This window comes from Ambystoma mexicanum, chromosome 12 (assembly GCF_040938575.1).
Source record: "Ambystoma mexicanum isolate Mex_15411 chromosome 12, UKY_AmexF1_1, whole genome shotgun sequence".
Classification (NCBI taxonomy): domain Eukaryota; kingdom Metazoa; phylum Chordata; class Amphibia; order Caudata; family Ambystomatidae; genus Ambystoma; species Ambystoma mexicanum.
In genome coordinates this window covers 30,436,374-30,457,858 of record NC_090936.1, presented here as the reverse complement: position 1 = coordinate 30,457,858, position 21,485 = coordinate 30,436,374, and the positions used below count along the sequence as shown (strand labels likewise).

General features: G+C 46.1%; 1 protein-coding gene across 1 annotated transcript in view; it reads right to left on the bottom strand.

Moving 5' to 3' along the window:
- The window catches only part of TUBGCP6 (tubulin gamma complex component 6), a 728,796-nt gene that overhangs the window by 228,568 nt on the left and 478,743 nt on the right, over nucleotides 1-21,485 (bottom strand). Inside the window, exon 18 of the mRNA XM_069627853.1 lies at nucleotides 18,518-18,564. Within this exon, the coding sequence (XP_069483954.1) occupies nucleotides 18,518-18,564 (47 nt within the window). The remainder of the gene's footprint in view (nucleotides 1-18,517; nucleotides 18,565-21,485) is intronic.

The window sequence follows — 21,485 nt, the reverse complement described above, 5'->3', positions numbered from 1 at the left end:
AGTGTGTTTAGCAGCTTGGTTGTTGAAAGAACATATAGTGGGGGCAGCAGCTGGAGCCTTACCTGAGTTTTATAAGGAGTTTCAGGATGTTTTTGATCAGAAGGAAGCTAATGAATTACCACCTCAGACCATTCGATTGCAAAATAGATCTTGAAGTAGGAGCACCAATTCCTTGTGGAAGAATATATGTCCTTACAGAAAAGGAGAATGAATTCTTAAAAGAATATTTAGAGGAAAATTTAGCTAAAGACTTTATTCGACACTCGCAATCACCAGCAGCCTCACCTTTGTTCGCTTGTCCCAAAGAAAGATAAAACTCTGAGAACTTGTATTGACTACAGAGCTCTGAATACAATTACTATCAAAAATCGCTATGCATTACCTTTAATATCAGTAATGTTGGATAGAATTCAAGGTGGTAAGATTTTCACAAAATTGGATCTACGAGGGGCCTATCACCTGGCTTGTGTTCGTGATGGAGACGAGTGGAAAACCGCATTTAGAACGCGTTACAGATTTTTTGAGTACCAGGTGATGCCATTTGGCCTTTGTAACGCACCAGCGGCTTTCCAATTTTTTATAAATCAGGTTCTTCGTGAATATTTAGATGTATTTGTAGTTGTGTACGCTGATGACATCTTGATTTTTTCAAAAGAAGAACAACAACATTTGGAACATGTAAAAAAGGTTTTAGTGAAATTGCGTGAGAAGCACCTTTTTGCAAAACTGGAAAAGAGCCAGTTCCACACAAAAAGTGTGGAATTTTTAGGATTTGTGCTATCCCCGGAAGGTCTTGAAATGGATTCGAGTAAAGTAAAAGCAGTAAGAGATTGGCCACAACCAGGTTATGTAAAAGATATTCAATGTTTTATTGGATTTGCACATTTTTATTGTTGATTTATTCAAATATGTTCTCAGGTGGTTTCTCCAATTTCTAAATTGTTGAAAAAAGGAATGAAGTTTGTATGGAGTTAGGAAGCTGAAGATGCTTTTACATTTCTTAAAGAAAAATGTATTTCAGGACCAAATTTGTTACATCCTGATGTGGATCAACCTTTCTTTGTGGAAGCTGATGCTTCCGATTGTTCCATGGTAGCAGTGTTATCGCAACGCCATCCAAGAACAGGACAGATTCATCCGGTGGCATTCTTTTCAAAGAGGTTTACATCAGCCAAGAGGAATTATACAATTACAGACCAAGAACTTTTGGCCATCAAGTCTGCATTTGAGGAATGGAGACATTATCTTTTGGGTGGACGTCATCGAGTTACAGTTTTAACTGATCATAGAAATTTGACCTTTTTGCGTTCTGCCAAGACTTTAACACCAAGACAACTTCGTTGGTCATTGTTTTTTGCAGAATTTGATTTCGTAATTACGTTTAAGCCTGGACGTTTGAATGGAAAGGCTGATGCACTATCTCGATGCTTTCCAGGAAGCTTAAAAGCAGATGATGGTGTTCCAGATTAACTCTTGTCAGAGAAGAATTTTGTAGTGGGTGAAGTACATAAAGAAGTAGATTTTCGAGAACAAATTCATCAATTATTATCTAAGGAAGAATGGGAAGAATGGGAAGTTGGAGATCCTGTGCGAAGTATTAAGGAAGGTTTGCCTTATGTAGATGCTAAATTGTATCTTCCTTCTGAGAAGTTACAGGAAGAGGTGTTGAAGAATTGCCATGACTCGCCGTTGGCCGGTCATCCAGGAGTTAAGAAGACTTTGGAACTTCTTCGAAGAGAATTTTGGTGAGAAAAGATGCGTGAAGACACAGAAAACTATGTTAGAACTTGTAAAGTTTGTATTCGAGCAAAATCAGATCATCAAAAGGCTGCTGGTTTATTAGAACCTCTTCCGATTCCGCCTCGTCCATGGCATACAGTTTTTTTGGATTATATTGTGGAATTACCATGTGACAAGGGATTTTCGACTATTTTAGTGGTGGTAGATGTTTTTTCCAAGGCAGGACATTTCATTCCTATTAAGGATGCTGCTACAGCAATGTCTTTGGCACAGGCCTTTCTACAGAATGTGGTGAAACTTCATGGTTTGCCAAATCAAGTGATTACTGATCGCGGAGCACAGTTTGTCTCGAGATTTTGGAAGGCTTTTTGTAAAGAATTGGGAATTAAGATTCACTTGACTACTAGTTATCATCCCGAGGGTAATGGCCAAACAGAAAGGGTGAACCAGGAGTTAGAAAAGTGTATTCGTTGTTATTTGGGTTCAGATCACAGTTGGGTGGAGTTGTTGTGGTTGACGGAATTTTGTTATAACAACACTGTAAAGGATTCAACTTCAATGTCACCATTTTTTGTAAATCAGGGATTTCATCAACGTTTTCTGAGGGGAGTCATTCTAGAGGAGGTGGAAGTTCCTGATGTTGAGTGCAGGTTAAAAACTATGGGACAGAATTGGGAGAAGGCAGTTCGGGCTTTAAAAGTAAGCAAATTGAGTTAGAAGAAATTTGCCGATAGGAAACGTAGAGAGGCTCCTAAATATCAGGTAGGAGATAAGGTTTGGTTATCCACTAAGAATTTGGCTCTGAAAGGAAAGAACAAATTTAGTCCCCGTTTTATTGGACCATTTCAAGTTGAAAAAGTATTTTCTCCAGTTACATTGAAACTGAAGTTTCCTTATAGTATGGCAACACTATCAGAGTGGGACATGAAGTCAAAACATTGGGCTTCTACCTGGATTCCAACTTCTCCTTTAACAGACAGGTGAACTCATTAGCCTCCTCCTCGGCCTACACGTGTAAACTGATCCGTGCAGCCAAACCTTTTCTATCCGACACCAGCTGCCTGACCCTGGCAAGAGACCTCATACTATCCCGTCTAGACTACTGTAACGCGCTTTATCTTGGGTCCTCCAAAGCCACCACTAGTAAACTACAAATTCTCCAGAATAACGCACTCAGAGCGGCCCTGGGCATCTCCAGAAGAGACCATATCACAGTACACAGCCAACACGACAACTGGATCCCTATCATAGATAATATCTCCCTAAAAACTGCTTCACTCACCCACAAGTCCCTCAATAACGCGGCCCCTATCTATCTGATCGACAGATTTCACAGACAGACATCCTTGAGACCGACAAGGACAGTATACAGAGACTGCCTCTCCGTTCCTAACTACAAACGCTCCACCATAGGAGGTAACAGCTTCCCAGTGAAAGCGGCTAAACTGTGGAACTCCCTACCACCCACTCTTAGAATGGACTTACCTTACCAAAACTTCCGATCCAAGATTATGTCTTGGCTGAAGACAACCGCTCTCTAAACATACTGAGCCTAAGATCTGCGTCTCCCTTCTGCCATCTGGACACACTGTACTCACATGTGTTAACCTGTATATACTCCCTACTTTTTTTATTATTATTGTGTATATGTTTTGTATATATTTCTATTGTCTGCAACTAAGTTTTGCAAATTCCTGTAACTGCTGCGCCTTGTTACCCTAGGGTATTCCGGCGCATTACAAATAATAAACAAACAGTATGAAAATACACCCTACTTTTCATGTCAAATTGTTGAAGCCAAGTAGAAGTGACACTAGACTATTGGGAGTTCCTGGTCCAGTATTTTCTGATGATGATAGTGAATATGAAGTTCAGGCTATTTTAGATTCTCAAATTGTTCGAGGTCATTTGCAATATTTATTGGACTGGAAGGGGTACGGCCCTGAGGAGAGATCCTGGGTTAAAAGTGAGGATGTTCATGCTCCTAGATTGACCAAAAAGTTTCATCTGTTACAACCCTTTAAACCAGGCCCTGGGACAGGGTGTTACAGGGGGGGAGGTAGGGGGAGTACTGTCAGGATTTCACATTCACATTTTGTACCACACATTTGCAAAGACGCTATGAGAAATGGCCGTTTTAGATATTATTCCTGGAGAACTAGAAAGGGAGGTTTGTTTAAATCTTAGACAAAACTCTAGATGGAGTGTAGTATTTTTCATTTTAAAGCTTGTTCATCTTCCCTTAACTAATTTTCACATAGAAAGATGAAGTCCTCCCAAACCAAGATGGTGCAACGCTTTCCCAACAGTGATTGGTTTAGATTATTGCAATCCACATTGTGTTGTCACTTGGAATGTTCATTTTGGTTCTAAACTGCCTTTCTTTAAAGTATTCATCAGAGTAGGTCATATATTCTTTAGCTCTAGTTAAAATAAAGTTAAGGTAAATATTTTAAAGGGTGAAGAATCTTTTGTTCAGTTCAAATTCAATATTAGAAATTAAGTCAAGAAAGAAGTTGAAGAAATCTACAGTAGAAGATTTTCCAGTGAGAGCCAGTTTGCTGAGCAGCAAAATTGTTTAACTATGGAACAAAGACAAAGCTAAGTGTATTTCTATATTTTTATGAAGAAACTCTAAGACTTACGATAAATAAGAAGATAAATAGAAGACTTGGAAGAGTTTTTTCCTTATAGTTTATTTTTAAGACAAGCATATCGTAATATTTTATGTGGAAACAAGATTATATATTTTGGAAATACAAAGAAAAGATTTGCACTTCAATTTTGCGTGTAAATAACGTTTTGGTACTAACTAGGCGTGCGGATCATTATCGCCATATTTCTAACTTTTAATAACTTTAATTAACCATCTAACTTAACATTTTAGTTTTCGTATGCTTACGATTTTACGGCGCGTATTGTTGTGATTCTTTGAGCGCGGTTTAGAAAAAAGGACCTAACAACATCGCGTGTGCGTCGTGGCCATCTTGGATGTCATTTTTCCCTGCGTCGCGTTTCGTTACGGACTACATTGAACATTCTTTTGAAGATAAAGCATCAGATTTTTGAAAGTGAGTCAGTTTCTTTTTCTTTTCGAGCGAGCACATCCTAAGATATTAACAAAAGACATTGTTTGTGAACAAACAGTGAATTTTCAGAACTTTTACACGCCAGCTGATTATTAAAAGAGACTTCAGATGCTATAGAAGGTAACTAACATATAAAATATATTTACTTTTAGAAAAAACTACACAAGAGTTAAATATTCGAATGTTAGTAACAGCAATATTTTTTGGGTGTTATTATTTTTAAGAGAACAGTTAGAAGAAAAAGAGAAAGTCAAACAAAGCATCCAAGCAGCAACAGTATTCTTTCTGAAGCAGCCTAAGGGCAAATCCAGCTTAGGCAACAGGTAATTAGAGAAATATTTACTGTGAGAAAGTTTAGTCAGAAAGTACGTTGAACATTATTTATTTAAGGCTGTACTTTCCTTTTAGGAACTCTACTGATCCAAAAATCTTCCAGTGAAGACAGTCTGAAGTACCTGCAGTGGGAGTTCTCGTCTTTTGTTGTTTTCTCCATTTCCCTTTCCCCTTGGGTTTGGCTGGCCAATAGTTTTATAGTATAGGGATTGTTGGGCTGGCAGACTTCGGGGGTTTGGTGGGCCAGCTTCACTCCTGCAGGATCCAACTACTTCAGTACCTTGACAGAATCTCTGTGTAAAAACCCTACAGCTCACATAGACCCCTCTTCAGATAAGCCTGGCTGCTCAGCCACACTATCAACATGCATAGTACAGACTTATACCAAAGGTTGGGTTCCTATTGCCAGGAGGTCATGGTTGTTGTAGTGCACCCAAAGGGTACTGCAACAAATTCTGCCTCACAACCATACTAATATCACTCGATGGATATACAAGTGCACTGCATTGCTTGACTAAAAGTCCATTGCTGAAAATTTCTCAAGCAGGTTAAACTCATACACCCTCTCACCCTCTCCATCTGGTCAAATATACTCACAATATGACAACATACATTTTATCATAGCCCTAAAAGTCCACAGGTGCTGACAGGTCCTAACCTGAGATTTCTCAAAAATGTGTTAGTCCGTCGCATTTGCCTCATTCCACCTTGCACATGTCCTTGCACTTATTAGTATTAAAACTTTGTACATTGCAAAATACTTAAAGCTAGAAGTCCTTGTTGCTGCCATACAACACACAGCTAAAATTCCTCAAGCTGGTTACACTAAAAGCATATGAAAATTCAGCTGTGATTATCCATCCACACACATTGCGCCATCCATTGCCTCAACAAAATACTTACTGCGCATTTCCTAAAACTTTTCCTCGCATTAGACATATTAACTCTCATCCCTAACTGAATGTGTATATATATTTCGTAATATGTCACATTAAACTTTCAATTTGACCTCAATATGGTGCACACAATATAACATGAAGATGTTAACTATACAACACGCATGTTGCCTTGAACACTCTCAGTGCACAAGTCTGGTACTGTTTCCTCAAGACATTTTCAGCGAAGCACTTCTCTTGAACCATTCACACCTAATAGGCTTTGTTAGCACTGAGCTCCAGAAGTGTCCCCTTTAAATCCAAACCAAAACTATGACATCTTCCTGTGCCGCTGTGCAGACAGCACCTTGCCAGTCCTTTACTCTCGATGTCTCATTGACAGCTCATTGATCTTCCGATCCCCAGAGTGATCGTTCTCCTGATTCAAACCTGACCCTTCTTGCAAGTCAGCACATCTCAAATATTGCCGTAGCTTTCAGCCCTCATGAAATGGTTTCTGCGACTGAACCCACAACTGCATAGACACTAACAGCTGTGCGTTCTTCCTCAGTGCTCATGAAATGGGTTCTGCGTCACTGTATAGCACGGCGCTACAACTTCAAAGGGTCTTTTACTCGAACACGCTGAGTATTAACACACCCTCAGTGTTCTTGCACCGTTTCACTTCCATAGTAGGCCAAGCGAACCATGTTCCACATGATCGCCATCCCCATCAGCATTCAGCCTGATGTCATAATTCCATCCACTGCAGCGAAGCGCTTCGGAGCTCTTGCTGGCAACCGTCCCATCACTACCAGTTCCGGTAACCAGAGGAAAAATCACTCACCAACTGCCACTTTGACCCCCCTCTCCTACTACCTTCTGGGCTGCCACCCGCTGAGGGAATCATACTTCTCTGACGCACATCTTACTTTGCAGGCATCTGCCGTTGCACCGACAGGTAGACATCCTCGTTTCACATAGCCCTGCTTTATCACTTCAATGGTAGCGCTGATACAGGCCCTGAAGCAAGCCCCTTGTACTTCACTTGTCCTGGGAGTCAGTGTCTTTCCAAACTTTGACAGTGATCCGGAGACACAGCCCTTCTTTGCCCAGGGTATTTCGATTGGCCACAGCCTTGTTACTGTTCGACTCCCACATTTTTAAATATTCTCCCCGGTCTTCGCAGAGAGAACAGTGACACTGCAGAGAGCACTCTACGTTTTTCATGAAACCATGCCATTTTACCACTATGGTGCCATCGAGATGAAGGGCGCTCATAACAGACTCTACACCGTATACTCCAGCCTGTAGACCCTCAGGTAGGGAGCCAATTTTTAACCCATATCACTCCAGCATTGCGAATAGCAATATCTAATTCCTTCTCTATACACTTATCTTAGGTCACTCCACCTATGGAAGACATATACATCGAACCAGATATGAGGCCAGGCCTACCCTCTTGAGCATCCACAGGGGAATGTTTAAGATGTATATATGACAGCTAACAATTTATTGAATTGTGAATACTTGTAAATACGGCATTTATACACCTGTCAGAGATTAGCTAACAGCTGTTATCTTTATTATTTTTTGCCACGTAGACTAGATCAGGTTTAAGATTGATTGACGAGGGGGCGTGGCTTGGAGCGCCATCGATGTGCCGTGTTAGCCCAATAATGCGGCTTCCCGAGGTCCTACCGAGACCCCAGTGACATCGGGGGCCATCGGAGTATATAGAGCTGTGACTCCCCAAAATTCGGAGCATAACGCTCCCCAGAGACCCGGCGGGACCAACATCTCCTCGCGGCGTGGGACTCCGCACATCCAAGATGGCGGGCGCTCTCGGCCCGCGGACGCGAAGAAGGCATGGAGACCTGCAGAGGGGGCCCGGTGCATGACGGCCCCCGCCCCCACTCGCCCAGCTACCACTGAGGCGCCCGACACCGGCGCGGTGGGAGAGACGTCCGCTGTTCGCTCCGGTGCAGAGCCCACTCTTCGCCACTGCCGCCGCAATAGCAGAGGACTGCCCGCAGCGTGATCCCCGGCCCTGGGGGGGCACCCGCTCAGGAGGATCGCGCTAGAGGTGAGGGCTGGCTCCTTGCTCTCCTCCTCCGGCGGTCTTCCTCCGACTGCCTTACTGTGCGCTGGAGGGCGCCGCCGACACCAGCAGCTTCAGGCCTGCGGGCCTGACTCCGGGGGAGCCCCAGCCCATTCTAACTTCAGCTCCACTTCCGTGGAGCCTGCTCTCCGCCACCGCCGCAATAGCAGAGGACTGCCCGCGGCGTGATCCCGGCCCTGAGGTGGGTGCCCGCTCGGGGGATCGAGCTGGGGGTGGGGGCCGCGGCCCTTCTTACATGGGAGCCGCCGCGGTCGGTGGCTCTTTGGTCTCCTCCTCTTGCGGTCTCCCCCGGACTGCCTTGCTCTGCGCTGGAGGGCGCCGCCGACACCAGCAGCTGCAGGCCTGCGGGCCTAACTCCAGGGGCGCCCCGGCCCATCTTCACTTCAGCTCCGCTTCCGTGGACCCTAACCATCCCCCCTGGCGTTGCCCCGCCCGAGGGCCCAAGCCTGCATCACCACATATCCGGCCCTATTGGGGGTAGGCCCCGGGCCCTCCTTGAGGCCCGCATTCAGGACTCCGGGCGGAGGGTGCTCCGTGGTGGGCCCCTGAGGACTCTTCATCTTCCTCGGGCGCCCCGGCCCATCTCGCTCCCCTCGTCGCTGCTGGCTGCCTCCTGGGCGACCCTGGTGAGCGGGCTGCGGTCCCGGTGCTCCTCTCCTTGGGACAACACCCTCAGGACAAGACCCTGGACTGGTCAAGCTGCACATAAGCAAGAATATATCCTTACCACCTAAGCCCAACTCCCACTTCTCTCCTGGCACTATGTCCAAACAAGCGAAAATCACCAAAAATGCAGACATTGCCGCCATGCTGATGGCTTCAGACAAGGGGAGGAGGCCCGATACCGCCGGACCCGCCATACAAGACCAGCAAAAGGAGGTTGATCCCCCGGCCACCAGGGGTGACCTACTAGCATTTATGGCGGACATCAAAGCCGAATTCAGAGCTTGCATGACAGAGCTATCCACCAACCTGGAACAAACCAACAACAGAGTCGCTGAGGTGGAACAGAGACTGGGAGAGTTCGAGGACCACACGCAGGACCACACAACAGCACTGGGAGAAGTCCAGCAGGCAGTTAGAGCTCTTCAGGATAGATGTGAAATTTTGGATTTCAAACAGGAGGACTTGGAGAACAGGGCCCGACGCAGTAACCTCCGAATCCGGGGAATTCCCTCCTCGGTCTCGGATAAGCAACTGGCAGAATACGGGGGGGATTTCTTCCAGGCTCTCCTCCCGGATCTGGACAAGCACCTGCTATTGCTGGACCGCACCCACAGGTTCCGCCCTTGCCGTGGGGTGGGAGCAGACCCACCCCCAGATGTCATCACTAGGGTCCACTTCTATTCAACTAAAGAGGCCATATCTGCCATCAGCCGCTCAAAGGACGAGCTCACCTTCCTGGGCTCGCACCTCCAGATCTACCAGGATCTCTATCTCCTAACCCTTCAGAAGAGGAAAGCTCTTCGACCCCTAGCCCTCTTCCTTCAAGAACGCCAGGTCTGATACAGATGGCTCTTTCCGACAGCCCTGCAATTCTCATTCAACGGCACCCTGCGGAGAACTGCCCATCTGGAAGACGCCAACAAAATCATGAACCCCTCCTCCCCCACGGGGGCCGCCCCGTCATCCTCAGAGGCGAAAGATAACCAGGAGCACTCCCCTGCCCCGCAGCCCAAGCGACCCGCATGGTCTAGCACCGCCCGGAACAACAGAAGAAGGTGAAAGTCACACAGGCAGATAACGGGAATCAACCCCACTCGGTCAAGCTAGGGGCCTTGGTACCCTACACAATTAATACAATTACTTGCCTACTCCGAGGCAACCGTGGGTTCCCGCAGCTTGACCCGGCGGGCTTCACTTACGGCTCATGCCCATTCCAAGGTTCGTTCCACCTTTATGTCCTTGAAAATTCAAGTCATTTTAATGTAACAACTGGCCCCGTTGGCCAGGGGGAAGGCCGCACTCACAATGTCGACCTCCCCGCCAGTTAAAAGGTTAGCCGCCCATTGGGGGCTCTTGTTAAAACCCCAAGAGCAGGACTTCTCAAGCGTATCCAACACCAAAGATGGCATCTGACGACCTACCCCCCAGCCTCCTCGCACCAAAACTCAACATGGCTGGGTTCCCGACCCAAGAAGCTCAGACATTACAATGCCTCTCGCTGAATGTCAACGGGCTGAACTCCCCCACTAAGCAGAAATCGATCCTCCAAAAACTACAGGATGAGGACGCCGGAGTGGCAATGTTGCAAGAGACTCAACTTCTCCCGGCGGACTTTGGGCGTCTCCGATCACGGCTATACCCACTGCAGTTCCTTGCCTCCGGGGGATCCAAGAAGGGGGGCACAGCGATCCTCTTCAAGAAAGGCCTTAACCCTCAGATCTTGGACTCAATATCGTGCCCAGAGGGTCGCTTCGTGGCAGTAAAATGCCTCCTGTTGGGGGATCTATATACTTTTGTCTCCGCCTATGCGCCCAATTCGGGACAAGCAAGCTTCTATGATTCCCTGGGTTCCGCCCTATCGGGCTTCACGGAAGGCCAGACGATTCTGGGGGGGGGGGGGGACTTTAACGGCGTGCCGGACCCCACCAAGGACAAATCTCACCCTCCAGCCCCTGGCGATTTCGCCATAGCCCTCAGCCTCCTATGCTTATTTAGAACTCTGGATGTGGTGGATACGTGGCGGGTGCTTCACCCCGCCGACAGGGACTTTTCCTTTTTCTCCCATGTCCACCGAACTTTCTCGAGGATAGATCTACTCCTGACTTTGCCCCAAACCCTCTCCTCAGCTAAGGATATCTCCATCGGCCCTATCATTCTGTCAGACCACGCTCCAATAATCATGGAGCTCCAAACCCAGGACCCCAGATCCAACCCCACGCGCAGATGGTCACTCTATGACCCCATCCTTAACGATATGCTGGCCAGGTATAGGATCGCAACCACGATTAAAAACTTCCTTGAAGATAATCCCGCTACGGACACTTCTCTCGCAAATAACTGGGATGCGATGAAAGCAGTGATCAGGGGAGCCCTGATAGCCCAAGGGATGGCTTTCCACCACCAGCGCCGACAGACCCGGCAAACCCTCGAAAAAGACCTGCAATTAGCGGAGGAGGCCCGGAAAAAGAGGGGATGGTCTCCCAAATCTCATTGAGCTGTCCGCATAGCCAGAAAGAACTTGGAGGCCCACTACGCTGATCACACTGCACAGTTGATGGCGAAGACCAGGCAATTCTACTACGCCAAAAGCAATAAAGCTAATAAGCTCCTAGTAGCCAAACTGGCCAAAACAAGACGTGCTAATTACCATCCTGGAGCTTCGAGATCCGCTGGGAAGGACACACTATGGTGAACTAGAGAAACAGCGGTTGGCAGTGGACCACCTTACTCAAGTAATGACTGCAACACCGCGGGACCAGGCCCGACAAGAGGAATACCTTCGAGGGGCGGCCCTGCAGCGCTTGCCCACGGCAACGAGGGACATTCTTGAAGCCCCAATAACGGATGAGGAGGTCGATGAGGCCATTAAAGCTCTCAAAACTCGTGCCCCGGGCCCAGACGGCTTCACATCCAGATTCTACAAAATATTCAATCCCCAGCTAATCCCCCCCCTTTGGTAACACTCTTCAACTCATTCAAGGATTCTGGGTCAGTGACCCCATCGATGCAGGAGTCCACAATTATCCTCCTCCCCAATCCCGGGAGGGATCCCAAGGATCCGGCCTCGTACAGGCCAATTGCCCTGCTGAACATAGACGCGAGCCTCTATTCCAAGATCCTGGCCAACCGGCTTTCACACATCCTTCCGACCCTAATCCACCCCGACCAGACGGGCTTCATTCGGAACAGAGCGGCCGGGGACAATATCAGAAGGACCCTGAACTTGGTTAAAATCACCCACCGGACCGCCCTGGGTATCGCATTGATGGCCTTGGATGCCACAAAGGCGTTCGATAGAGTGGACTGGACATTCATGAAACTCACCCTGAGTGCCTTTGGCTTTGGCCCAACCTTCCAATCTATGGTGATGGCCAACTACGCATCCCCCAAAACCCTCTTGAGAATCAACGGCTCTCTATCATCCCCAATCCCCATCTCCTGCGGGACGAGGCAGGGCTGCCCTTTATCCCCCCTCCTTTTCGCACTAACGATGGAGCCGTTTGCCCAAAGAATCAGACGGAATGAGTTTATTACGGGACCCCAGGTCGGACGCTCCCAACATAAGATCGCTCTGTACGCCGATGACGTTCTTCTGATTCTCTCGAATCCCAATGCTTCAGCCAAACACGCCCTGGAGGAAATAGCCAACTTCGGAAAGGTCACGGGCTTCACTGTCAATTTCTCTAAGTTGGTGGGTCTGGGCGTAGGCCTTCACCAGGAGGAACAGGAGGCAGTGTCCAGGCTATGCCCGATCAGATGGGAGAAACAAGCTATCCCCTACTTGGGAGTCCATATACCAGCTAACCAAAAGGACACATACCTGGCAAACTTCCCCAGATTATTCAGCGAGTTGGAGGGGGACCTGAGGCGCTGGTCCACCCAGGAAATCTCTTTAATGGGGCGGATCACGGCCGCAAAAATGAACCTGCTTCAGCGGTTTCTCTATGCCTGTTCTGCCCTGGCGGTAGCCATCCCTAGGCAGGCGCTCCAGGACCTACAAAGGAAAATGCTCAGGTTCATCTGGAGAGGCAGGAAAGCCAGGATCCCCCTCAAAACCCTGCTGGGAAGTTCGAGGTTGCGGTCCTGGGGGTTCCTGATCTACAGGCTTATAGGGCGGCAGCACAGCTAGCACACATTCACACCTGGCAAATCATCTTGGACCATCCTAGATGGGTAGACCTAAAGCAAGCCCAACTGCCGCTCCCCCTGCGATTCCTCCCACACATCCAGGCCCCCCTGAGAGATCACTGGAAGACATTCCTCCTAACTACTAAACATACGCTGATCTCATGGGATTGGGCCCTGAAATAAAAAGGCATCCCGAGATTTTCCACAATCCAAACTTCTCCCCAGGGTCAAACCCCCGGAACTTTCAAAACTGGATCGATGGAGGCCTAGAGACCCTGGAGCAACTATACGCCGGGAACATGCCACGCACCTTCGAACAATGCAAGACGATGTTTCAACTCCAGGAAAGGGACAGATTCACATACTGCCAACTCCGTCACTGGTGCTCTCACCCCCAGACTCTTCAAGCGGCGGTCCGCCCTCTCACCGCTCTGGAGCTAACACTGAAGGATCTGCCACCCCGGGGTGGGATTTCATCCCTGTACAGACGCTTCCTGAGCGACTTCTTGAGCGTACGGACACGAGCCATGGCCCAATGGGAGGCCGACCTGGGTCACCCGCTCGAGGACCAGACATGGGTGGACATTTGGACCCGCACCCACTCCTCATCCACTTGCGTGATCAATAGGGAATGCGCATATAAGCTATTGCTTCGTTGGTACTACTCCCCCCTCAGATTACACCATTTCAACCCCCAGGTGGACCCTTCCTGCTGGAGGGGATGCTCCCAACCGGGCTCCTTTTTTCACATGTGGTGGACTTGCCCCAAGAACCAGCGATTCTGGGAACAGTGCCTGGCAACTATCAACCAAATCACGGGGGCTTCCCTCCCCTTGGAGCCCGACAGTCCTACTGGGGGTCCCGACCCCTGGGGTCTATCCGCGCTCTGGAAATAGAGCAAAACTAGTGACACATTGCCTCCTGGCTGGCAAAACCGTGCTAGCCCGCTTCTGGAAGTCCCCGGACGGTCCGTGCGAGGCCCATTGGTGGGGTAAACTTTGGGACATCCTGAATGCGGAAAAGGTGACCGCGGCAAGGGAGGGTGTCCTGCACCGCTTCCAGAACCTATGGGCCACAGTGCATTTAAACCCCTCAGCGCGCGATGGACTCTGAGAGACAAAGGGCCTACCTAAGGGAGGGGGCCTATAGAAGGCCAGCCATCTGGGGTCCGAGGACGTGGGTGGAGCAAGGGGTTCCAAAAGAGGGGGGGAGAAAGGGGGGTGAACATGAGCGAAGAAGAATGAATATTGGTATAATATCTTTATGCAATGTACTATAAATTGTCCTGCCTTGGTTTAAAATAAACATATTTAAAAAAAAAAAAGATTGATTGACGAAAAACCATTGAAAATCTGCTCCTGACGAAGTGTCAGGGCTGGCTGGTTTAAGAATTCAGTAAGAGTATGTGCATAGAATTGGCTGAGTAGTAGTCAGAAAGAGTTTGTACATAGAATTGACATTGTGCTTGGCCAAGTCAAGATGGAGAGAAAGAAACTTAGTCTGATTGGTTGGAGGAACAATGGTATGTTTGGTTTGCCTGATTGATGGATAGGACAATGGGTTTGATCCTTGTGAGGTGAGCAAGATTCTAAACTGCCTTTCATCCATAGAAATTCAGTGGCTGGTTGTACATTAGTTAAGCTCCTTAAATAAGGACTTGTCAGAGTTCAGAAGATTTACCAAAGAAGTAAGAAAATCGTTGGCTGACCCAGCGTGAACATGAAGACATCAGATGGGATGGTTCTTTTTAAAGCGCGTTGGGTTGCGATAGAGCGCAAGTCCATTTTTAACTAAGCGCGAGTTGTTTTGAATGCGTGTACTATTTTTACGTGATTTACGTTTCGTATAACCGCGTGTGTTCGGTAGGGATAGAGCGCGAGTCCATTTTAACTAGCGCGAGTTGTTTTTTAGCGCGTACACGTATTTTAAAGCGAACGTGTTTGGTTAAGTTGCGCGTGTGTATTTTAAACGCGAGGACAATTCTTCACGTCTGGTGATTTCACGTGTTTATCGCACACGCTTGTCAAGAAAGAATCTATACATTTGTATGTGTAAAAAAGAAAACTATTCACACGCAGAAGGAAAGCAGCATTCAAGAAAGTTAATGAGTTTCTTTTTAATGTAACTTTATGCAAATGGAATTCAATACTTCAGAGAAAGACTGCATTTTACAAAAGCATTTAAAACTCAAACTTCATAGAGTTAAATGAACTTAAAAAAGCAAGAAGAATATCTAAGTTTGTATGGTGCTTACAAGGGTCATTACTTTAGGATTCTAAAGAGACTTGAATGGCTTGAAACTATATGCACCAGCAAGATAATAATTTACAAGATATTCCACACAGTTAATTAGCCTCTAAGTCTTTTACTGAGGTTTAAGAGGTAAAGAAGTTAGAGTTTGTTTTAGAATAATATTAGAAAAGAAGTTTATATTAACATATAAGTAACCAAGTGTATTTGTTTACTACAGATACCAGAGCCTACCAGAAGGTTGCAGGGTTGCAGTGTCTCTGTTGTTATTTTCTCCAAATTCCCCTTTCCCTTTCTTGGGGTTCTCAGCTCAGCTTATAATTAAGGGTTGAGAGGTGAACTCCTGGTGAGGGTCTGTGGGGCCAGCATCAGCTCCTGTGGAATTCAGTTTAGCCGGACCCTGACACGAAGGGACCAAAGTCCCAAAACGCGTAGAGCTCATTGTTGTACAAATTTTACATTGTATAAGAATATTATATGCAGATTGATAGGAAGTAATGTAACATACACTATGATTTAAATAATGTGTACAATCCATTTCATATTGTGCTGACTTTCTAAATAACATTACCTTGGATACCATAAGTCAATTCTTGAATTATTTACCCCTGAATTTGATCTCTTGAAATTGTTTGTTCTTATTCATTTTACTTTAATATATCCTAACTGCTGTTTGTATCACAAACACCTAGGGTGGGCAGGGGACGCGAGTTCTCCACAGATTGTGGACACCGGGTTTGTTTGACTGTTCGACTCCCTGCCAGTTCTACTTGGCACCCGTGACTTGTGCACCACAACACCTGTTGATTTCGCTATGCCCGTGACTTATAGAGGGCCAAGACCCCCCTTTCCTTGCCCTGGGTGATGTACACCTTGTTTATTTGTTTGTTTATTTATTTCTAATGTGCACCAGAGCCGGGGGTAACAGGGCGCAGCAGTTGAAGCAAGTGCAAAGCTTAGGTTACAGAAAAACAAGATACAAGCAAGAATAAAGCATATATGTAGGTTATAAGCAGGTGAGATACAAATACAAATATGCAGCGAACATGTGTCAATAAATATTTAGAGGGAATGTGCAGAAGTATTCCCAGGGTAAAGGTAACACAGCAGTCAAGCCAACAGATCAGTGGATTTGAGTAAGTTGCTGTAGTTGTGTCTAAATGTCAAGTAAGGTTGATCTTCTCTAAGAGGGTGTGGCAGGGAGTTCCATAGTTTGGCTGCTTTCAGGGGAAAGCTACTACCACCAGCTTTAGCAAGCCTAAATCTGGGGATAGTAAGACAGTTGGCGTTGCCAAGTCTTAAAGGTCTGGTGGATGTTCTTCTATGGAATCTATTCATGAGATAACTAGGGGCAGCATTGTTTAATGCTTTGTGAGTGAGGGATGCAGTTTTTAGAAGGATTTTATTATGAGTCAATAGCCAGTTGTTTTGGCGGCCTATTGTCTGAGATATGTGATTTTCTGGTCACTCCTAGTGTGGCTCTTAAGTCGTTGTTTTGGAGGATTTGTATCCTCTGAATAATAGCTTTATTAGCACTAATGTAGAGGGCATTACAATAATCAGCCTCGAGAGTATTAAAGCTCTGGCCAGGATCATGCAGTTATCATTTGACAAGAATGGTTTGCCAGACCTAATCAGCTTGCAAGTGTAGGCAGTGGCGGAGGCCATTAATTTCACTTGTTTGTCGAAAGAGAGGGCATGGTCAAGGTAAAAGCCCAGGGTCTTTACCTCCTTAGCCACCTTAATAAGGTTGCCGTCAATGTTTAATGATAAGTATTCCTAGCCTAATTTCTTAAGGTTGGTGTGAGTGCCCAGGGTGATAAGCTCGGTCTTGTCAACATTCAGGCATAGACCGTGGGTGGCCATCCATGCTGGATGATGAAATACACTCTATTCACCAGTGCCAAATCCTTGTCGAAATGCCCAGAAAGGGGGAGGAAAATCTGAGTATCATCTGCATAGTTAGTGTAGGTGATACCCAGAAGGTCCAGATCATCGAACAGGGGCTTGGTGAATATATTGTATAATGTAGGGGAGAAACAAGAGCCCTGGGGGGTATCACACGTGATAGGAATAGGGTCAACCGCTGCTGAGGGGGAGAAGACCCTCATGGTTCTGTCGCTCAGGAATGATTCAATCCAGCTAATGGCCTCTGTAGAGAAGTGGGCCGCCGAATCCAGGTGGCCATATAAGACCTTGTGATCCACGAGTTCGAATGCGGCCGAGAGGTCTAGCAGTAAGAGGAGAGCAGTTTTGCCTTTGTCTCTTAGCTCATCATTCTGATTTTTGAAGACAATGAGGGTGGTTTCCATCCTATGTTGGGGGTGGAAACCTGACTGTCTTGCTCCCAGGAGTTTGTGGAGTTCCAGATATTTCTGGATCAGTGTATAAGCAACCTTATCAAGTATTTTGAGCAGGAAGGGTGCCGTCGTGATGGGACGGTAATTGGTAGGAATTAATGGATCTAAGGTTTGCTTCTTTAACAATGGGAACACACAGGATTGCTTCAGGTTGGTGGGGATGGTGCTTTGCCCTGGGTAATGGCCAAGTACCCTGGGACTTTTCCTCTTTCTTTCTTTCTTTCTTTCTTTCTTTCTTTCTTTCTTTCTTTCTTTCTTTCTTTCTTTCTTTCTTTCTTTCTTTCTTTCTTCAGGGTCATCAGAGGAGCTAGAGCTCCCCCTTTTCTTCGCTCAGGGTCATCAGATAAGCTAGCCCTCCCCTCTTTCTTCGGCCTGGGTAATGGGACTTACTTGTGGAGGCAGTGGTGCCTCTTCTTTCTCTTCTGCACCCCCCGCAGCAGATTGGTCATCTTAATCTTCTTATCTTGCCACGCAGGCCAGTTTCCAGTCTTCATGAAGACTAACTCGTCACCAGCAAAGTAATGCAGGTTCCTCAGGCACAACGGGTAGGTTCAGAGCAAATTACTTTATTCCAGTTACATTAGGATACATGAAGATGGCTAGTAAGAACCACTGGCTCCCATCATCCAGGCAGGGCCTCTCCAACTGCCTGAGTCTAGAACCTTTGCTACAAGCATTAGCTCACTCACACCATAACATACTCTCTGTCACACCAAACATTCTCTCTTATCTCACCAAACGTCTACATCCATCGCAAGCACTATACAACACATCTCCCTTCATACCCGATCGCTCCACACCACAACAAGCACATCTTAACACTTTCCATAAACTGGCTCAATTAGCAAGGAGTGGTAAATATAGGAACAAAAAAGTAGCTTCTTCACTTTTTTTATGTTTCAAAATTCCTATTAGATGAAAATGTTTGCAGAAATTTGACAGAATGTTGCATACCTGTTCTCCACTTGAAGAAATGTCATTGTTCTCACTGGTTTTAAGCACTGCAATAAAATAAAAAAAATTACAAAAGTAAAAACTCTGCAACCCAAACAGTTTTTAGATCTACATTCAACTTTCTTATAAAAAACAACCCAACAACATATGTACATTTAGAGCAAATTACTTTTCAAGTCGCTAAGGATGCACAAGTGAAAACCTGAGATACATGAACGTTTCTGTGAAGGAGAGAAAACAGAAATAAACAACGCAAGAATTTTACTTACTACGTCTTTATTTTTGGAATGTTTTTTCATTTTGGCAGAATTGTGTTGCAACATCTAAGTACTACTGAAGCCCAATACAATTTCAAAACACTGCATTCGACGTTCAGTTCAGTTCCAAAGCTATAACTATATTATACAATATATTAGACATTGGTTTCTTTGAACTTTACAGTTTTTCCTTAGCACCGCTTAGCTTATAACAAACAGAAAGAACACTAGACCCTCTTGAGGCCAAACTGTTTAGGAAAATGCATCATTTAGAAGGGAACAGATGACTACAAGAGTGAGTTGACAGTTCTGAAGATTTGGAGGGCACATTACACTTACAAACAAAATAAGATGATAAAGTAACTACTTAGGTTCCTACTATTTAGAAATAGGAATTATCGGTAGTGAGACAGATGTTGAAATATGTTAAATGAGAAATAAAGAGTTTCAAAATTACTGCTAGGCCGACATTTGTAGAAGCTGCAAAGTACTACAGTTGTTGTTTTCGAAACCTGAAAAGGGACGTCGACAGGGCGTGCCAGTAATACTATCCCTAGTGTGACGTCCACTGTACCCATGGTCCTTCACGCGTCGAGGTCCTTTAGATTATTTTTCTGACATGAGGTAGCATAAAGTGTAGCTTGAGTATGATATGATATTTTATTTGTGTTGCGCTCATACACAAGTGTTTCAGAGCGCAACAAGGCAAGGGAGGGGAACAGGGGAGAATACATCAGCGATCTTACTAGGCCCAGTGACATTGAGAACGCGCAAGTGCATGGGAAAGGGGAGAAAGTGCAAGGAAGGGGGAGAGAGGAGAGTGCAGAGCAGAGGAGAACAGATAAGGGATACATTACTCACCGTAATCGTATTTCTGATGCTTGTATCTGCTTAGATTCACATGCTGTGCATAGGCCGACATCTAGTGGAAGTTGCGGAGTATTACAGTTTGTTTTTCGAAACTCGAAAATGGATGGGTAAGTCTGAATAAGTGCAGAAAAGGAAGAAAATGGGGGGGTGGGGGACTGTATGGGTACAGATACAGTCCCCATTTCAAGGGGTGGCCAGGTGGCATTGCAAAAGAGTGGCAGTGTGAGCAGGTACCTGGGCCCAGGGGACAAGGGGTGGCCAGGCGCACCGTGCCAAGGGAGAGCAGATCAGCTGGGGAGAGGCGGAGCAAAGGCAGAAGCAAAGAGGAAGGTCTTGAAGTGCTTCCGAAACCAGAGATGGTTCTCCTCATGTCTTAGAGTGGCAGGGAGGCTATTCCAGAGGGAGGCCCCAGCCGAAGACAGAGATCTACCTCGAGCTTGTTTCTTTGAAAAACGACGGACCCTGAGGGAGTTAGAGGTAGAGGAACGAAGACCTTGAGAGGGGAGGTATTTATGGAGGGATAGCTGAAGGTATTTTGGACCCAGGCCCGGGAAAGCCTTGTGGACAATGCAGAGGGTTGTAGCCAAGCAGATGCGTATCAGACAAGCTCATAAGCATCCATGCGCCTTCTCTCTGAGGGGATGAAGGGTGGGCGCATGTGAATCTAAGCAGATACAAGCATCAGAAATACGATTACGGTGATTAATGTACCCCTTCTGAGACTTGTGGAATCTGCTTAGATCACATGCTGTGCATAGATTAGCGAGCAGTGTTAGGAGAAGGTGGTGAGATGTGAGAAGGTTCATGGGCGAACAGATGTCTTAGAACCGCTTGCCCCACCTATGTATCTGTCTTGGAATGAGTGTCAATGCAGTAATGCTGAATGAAAGTGTGTATTGAGCTCCATGTAGCTGCTTTGCAAATGCTGTCTAGAGGGACGTTTGCAATGAAGGCCAGAGTGGCTCCTGTGCTCCTTGTGGAGTGAGCTCTAGGCGTGAAAGGCAGTGTCTTGTTTGATAATGAATAGCACAATTGTATACATCTGACTATCCATCTGGAGATGGCATTTTTGGAAATACGGTCTCCTTCTCGGTCTGCTGCTATGGAGATAAACAGTTGGTCTGTTTTTCTTAGCGGACTGGCCTTGTTTACATAGTAAAGGACTGCCCTTCTCACATCCAGTGTGTGGAGTTTTACCTCAGCTGGGCTGGTGGGGGTCTGAAAGAAAGCTAGCTCAATAGACTGGTTTACGTGAAATTTAGAGATGAACTTATCCTTGTGCATAACAAAGAAAGGATCCGGCACTGACAATGCTTGTATTTCACTGACTCTTCTTATGGAAGTAATAGCCACTAAGAAGGCAGTTTTGTAAGTTAGGTTCATCTCAAAGAATGATTTAGTGAATGTAGTCAGATTTGTCAATGCATCTTTATATTTCAGTATATAGGTTTTCAAACTCCATCTGGAGATGACAGACCTTGCATTTCAAAGTTTAGACTCAACCTAATCATGGAATGATCCGACAACCCTCTCTCATCATTTCAACACTAGTGGTTTTCCCGACAAGTCTATCATAGACCAAAAAATAATCAATCCTAGAGTATGATTCATGTACTGATGAAAAGAACAAATAATCCCTTTCTCCCGGGTGGAGGGTCCTCCAACTATATGCCAAGTCAAACCCCCCCAGCCCCCCATGAATGTTCAAATTGCTCTACCCGCCCCTACTGCGGTGTACCTGCACTGAGCTGAGCGACAATTAAAGTCTCCCCCAATACAATATATTCACCTCGCATGGTCTCAAACAGGGAGGATAATTTTGCAAATAAACTGTTCCCTGT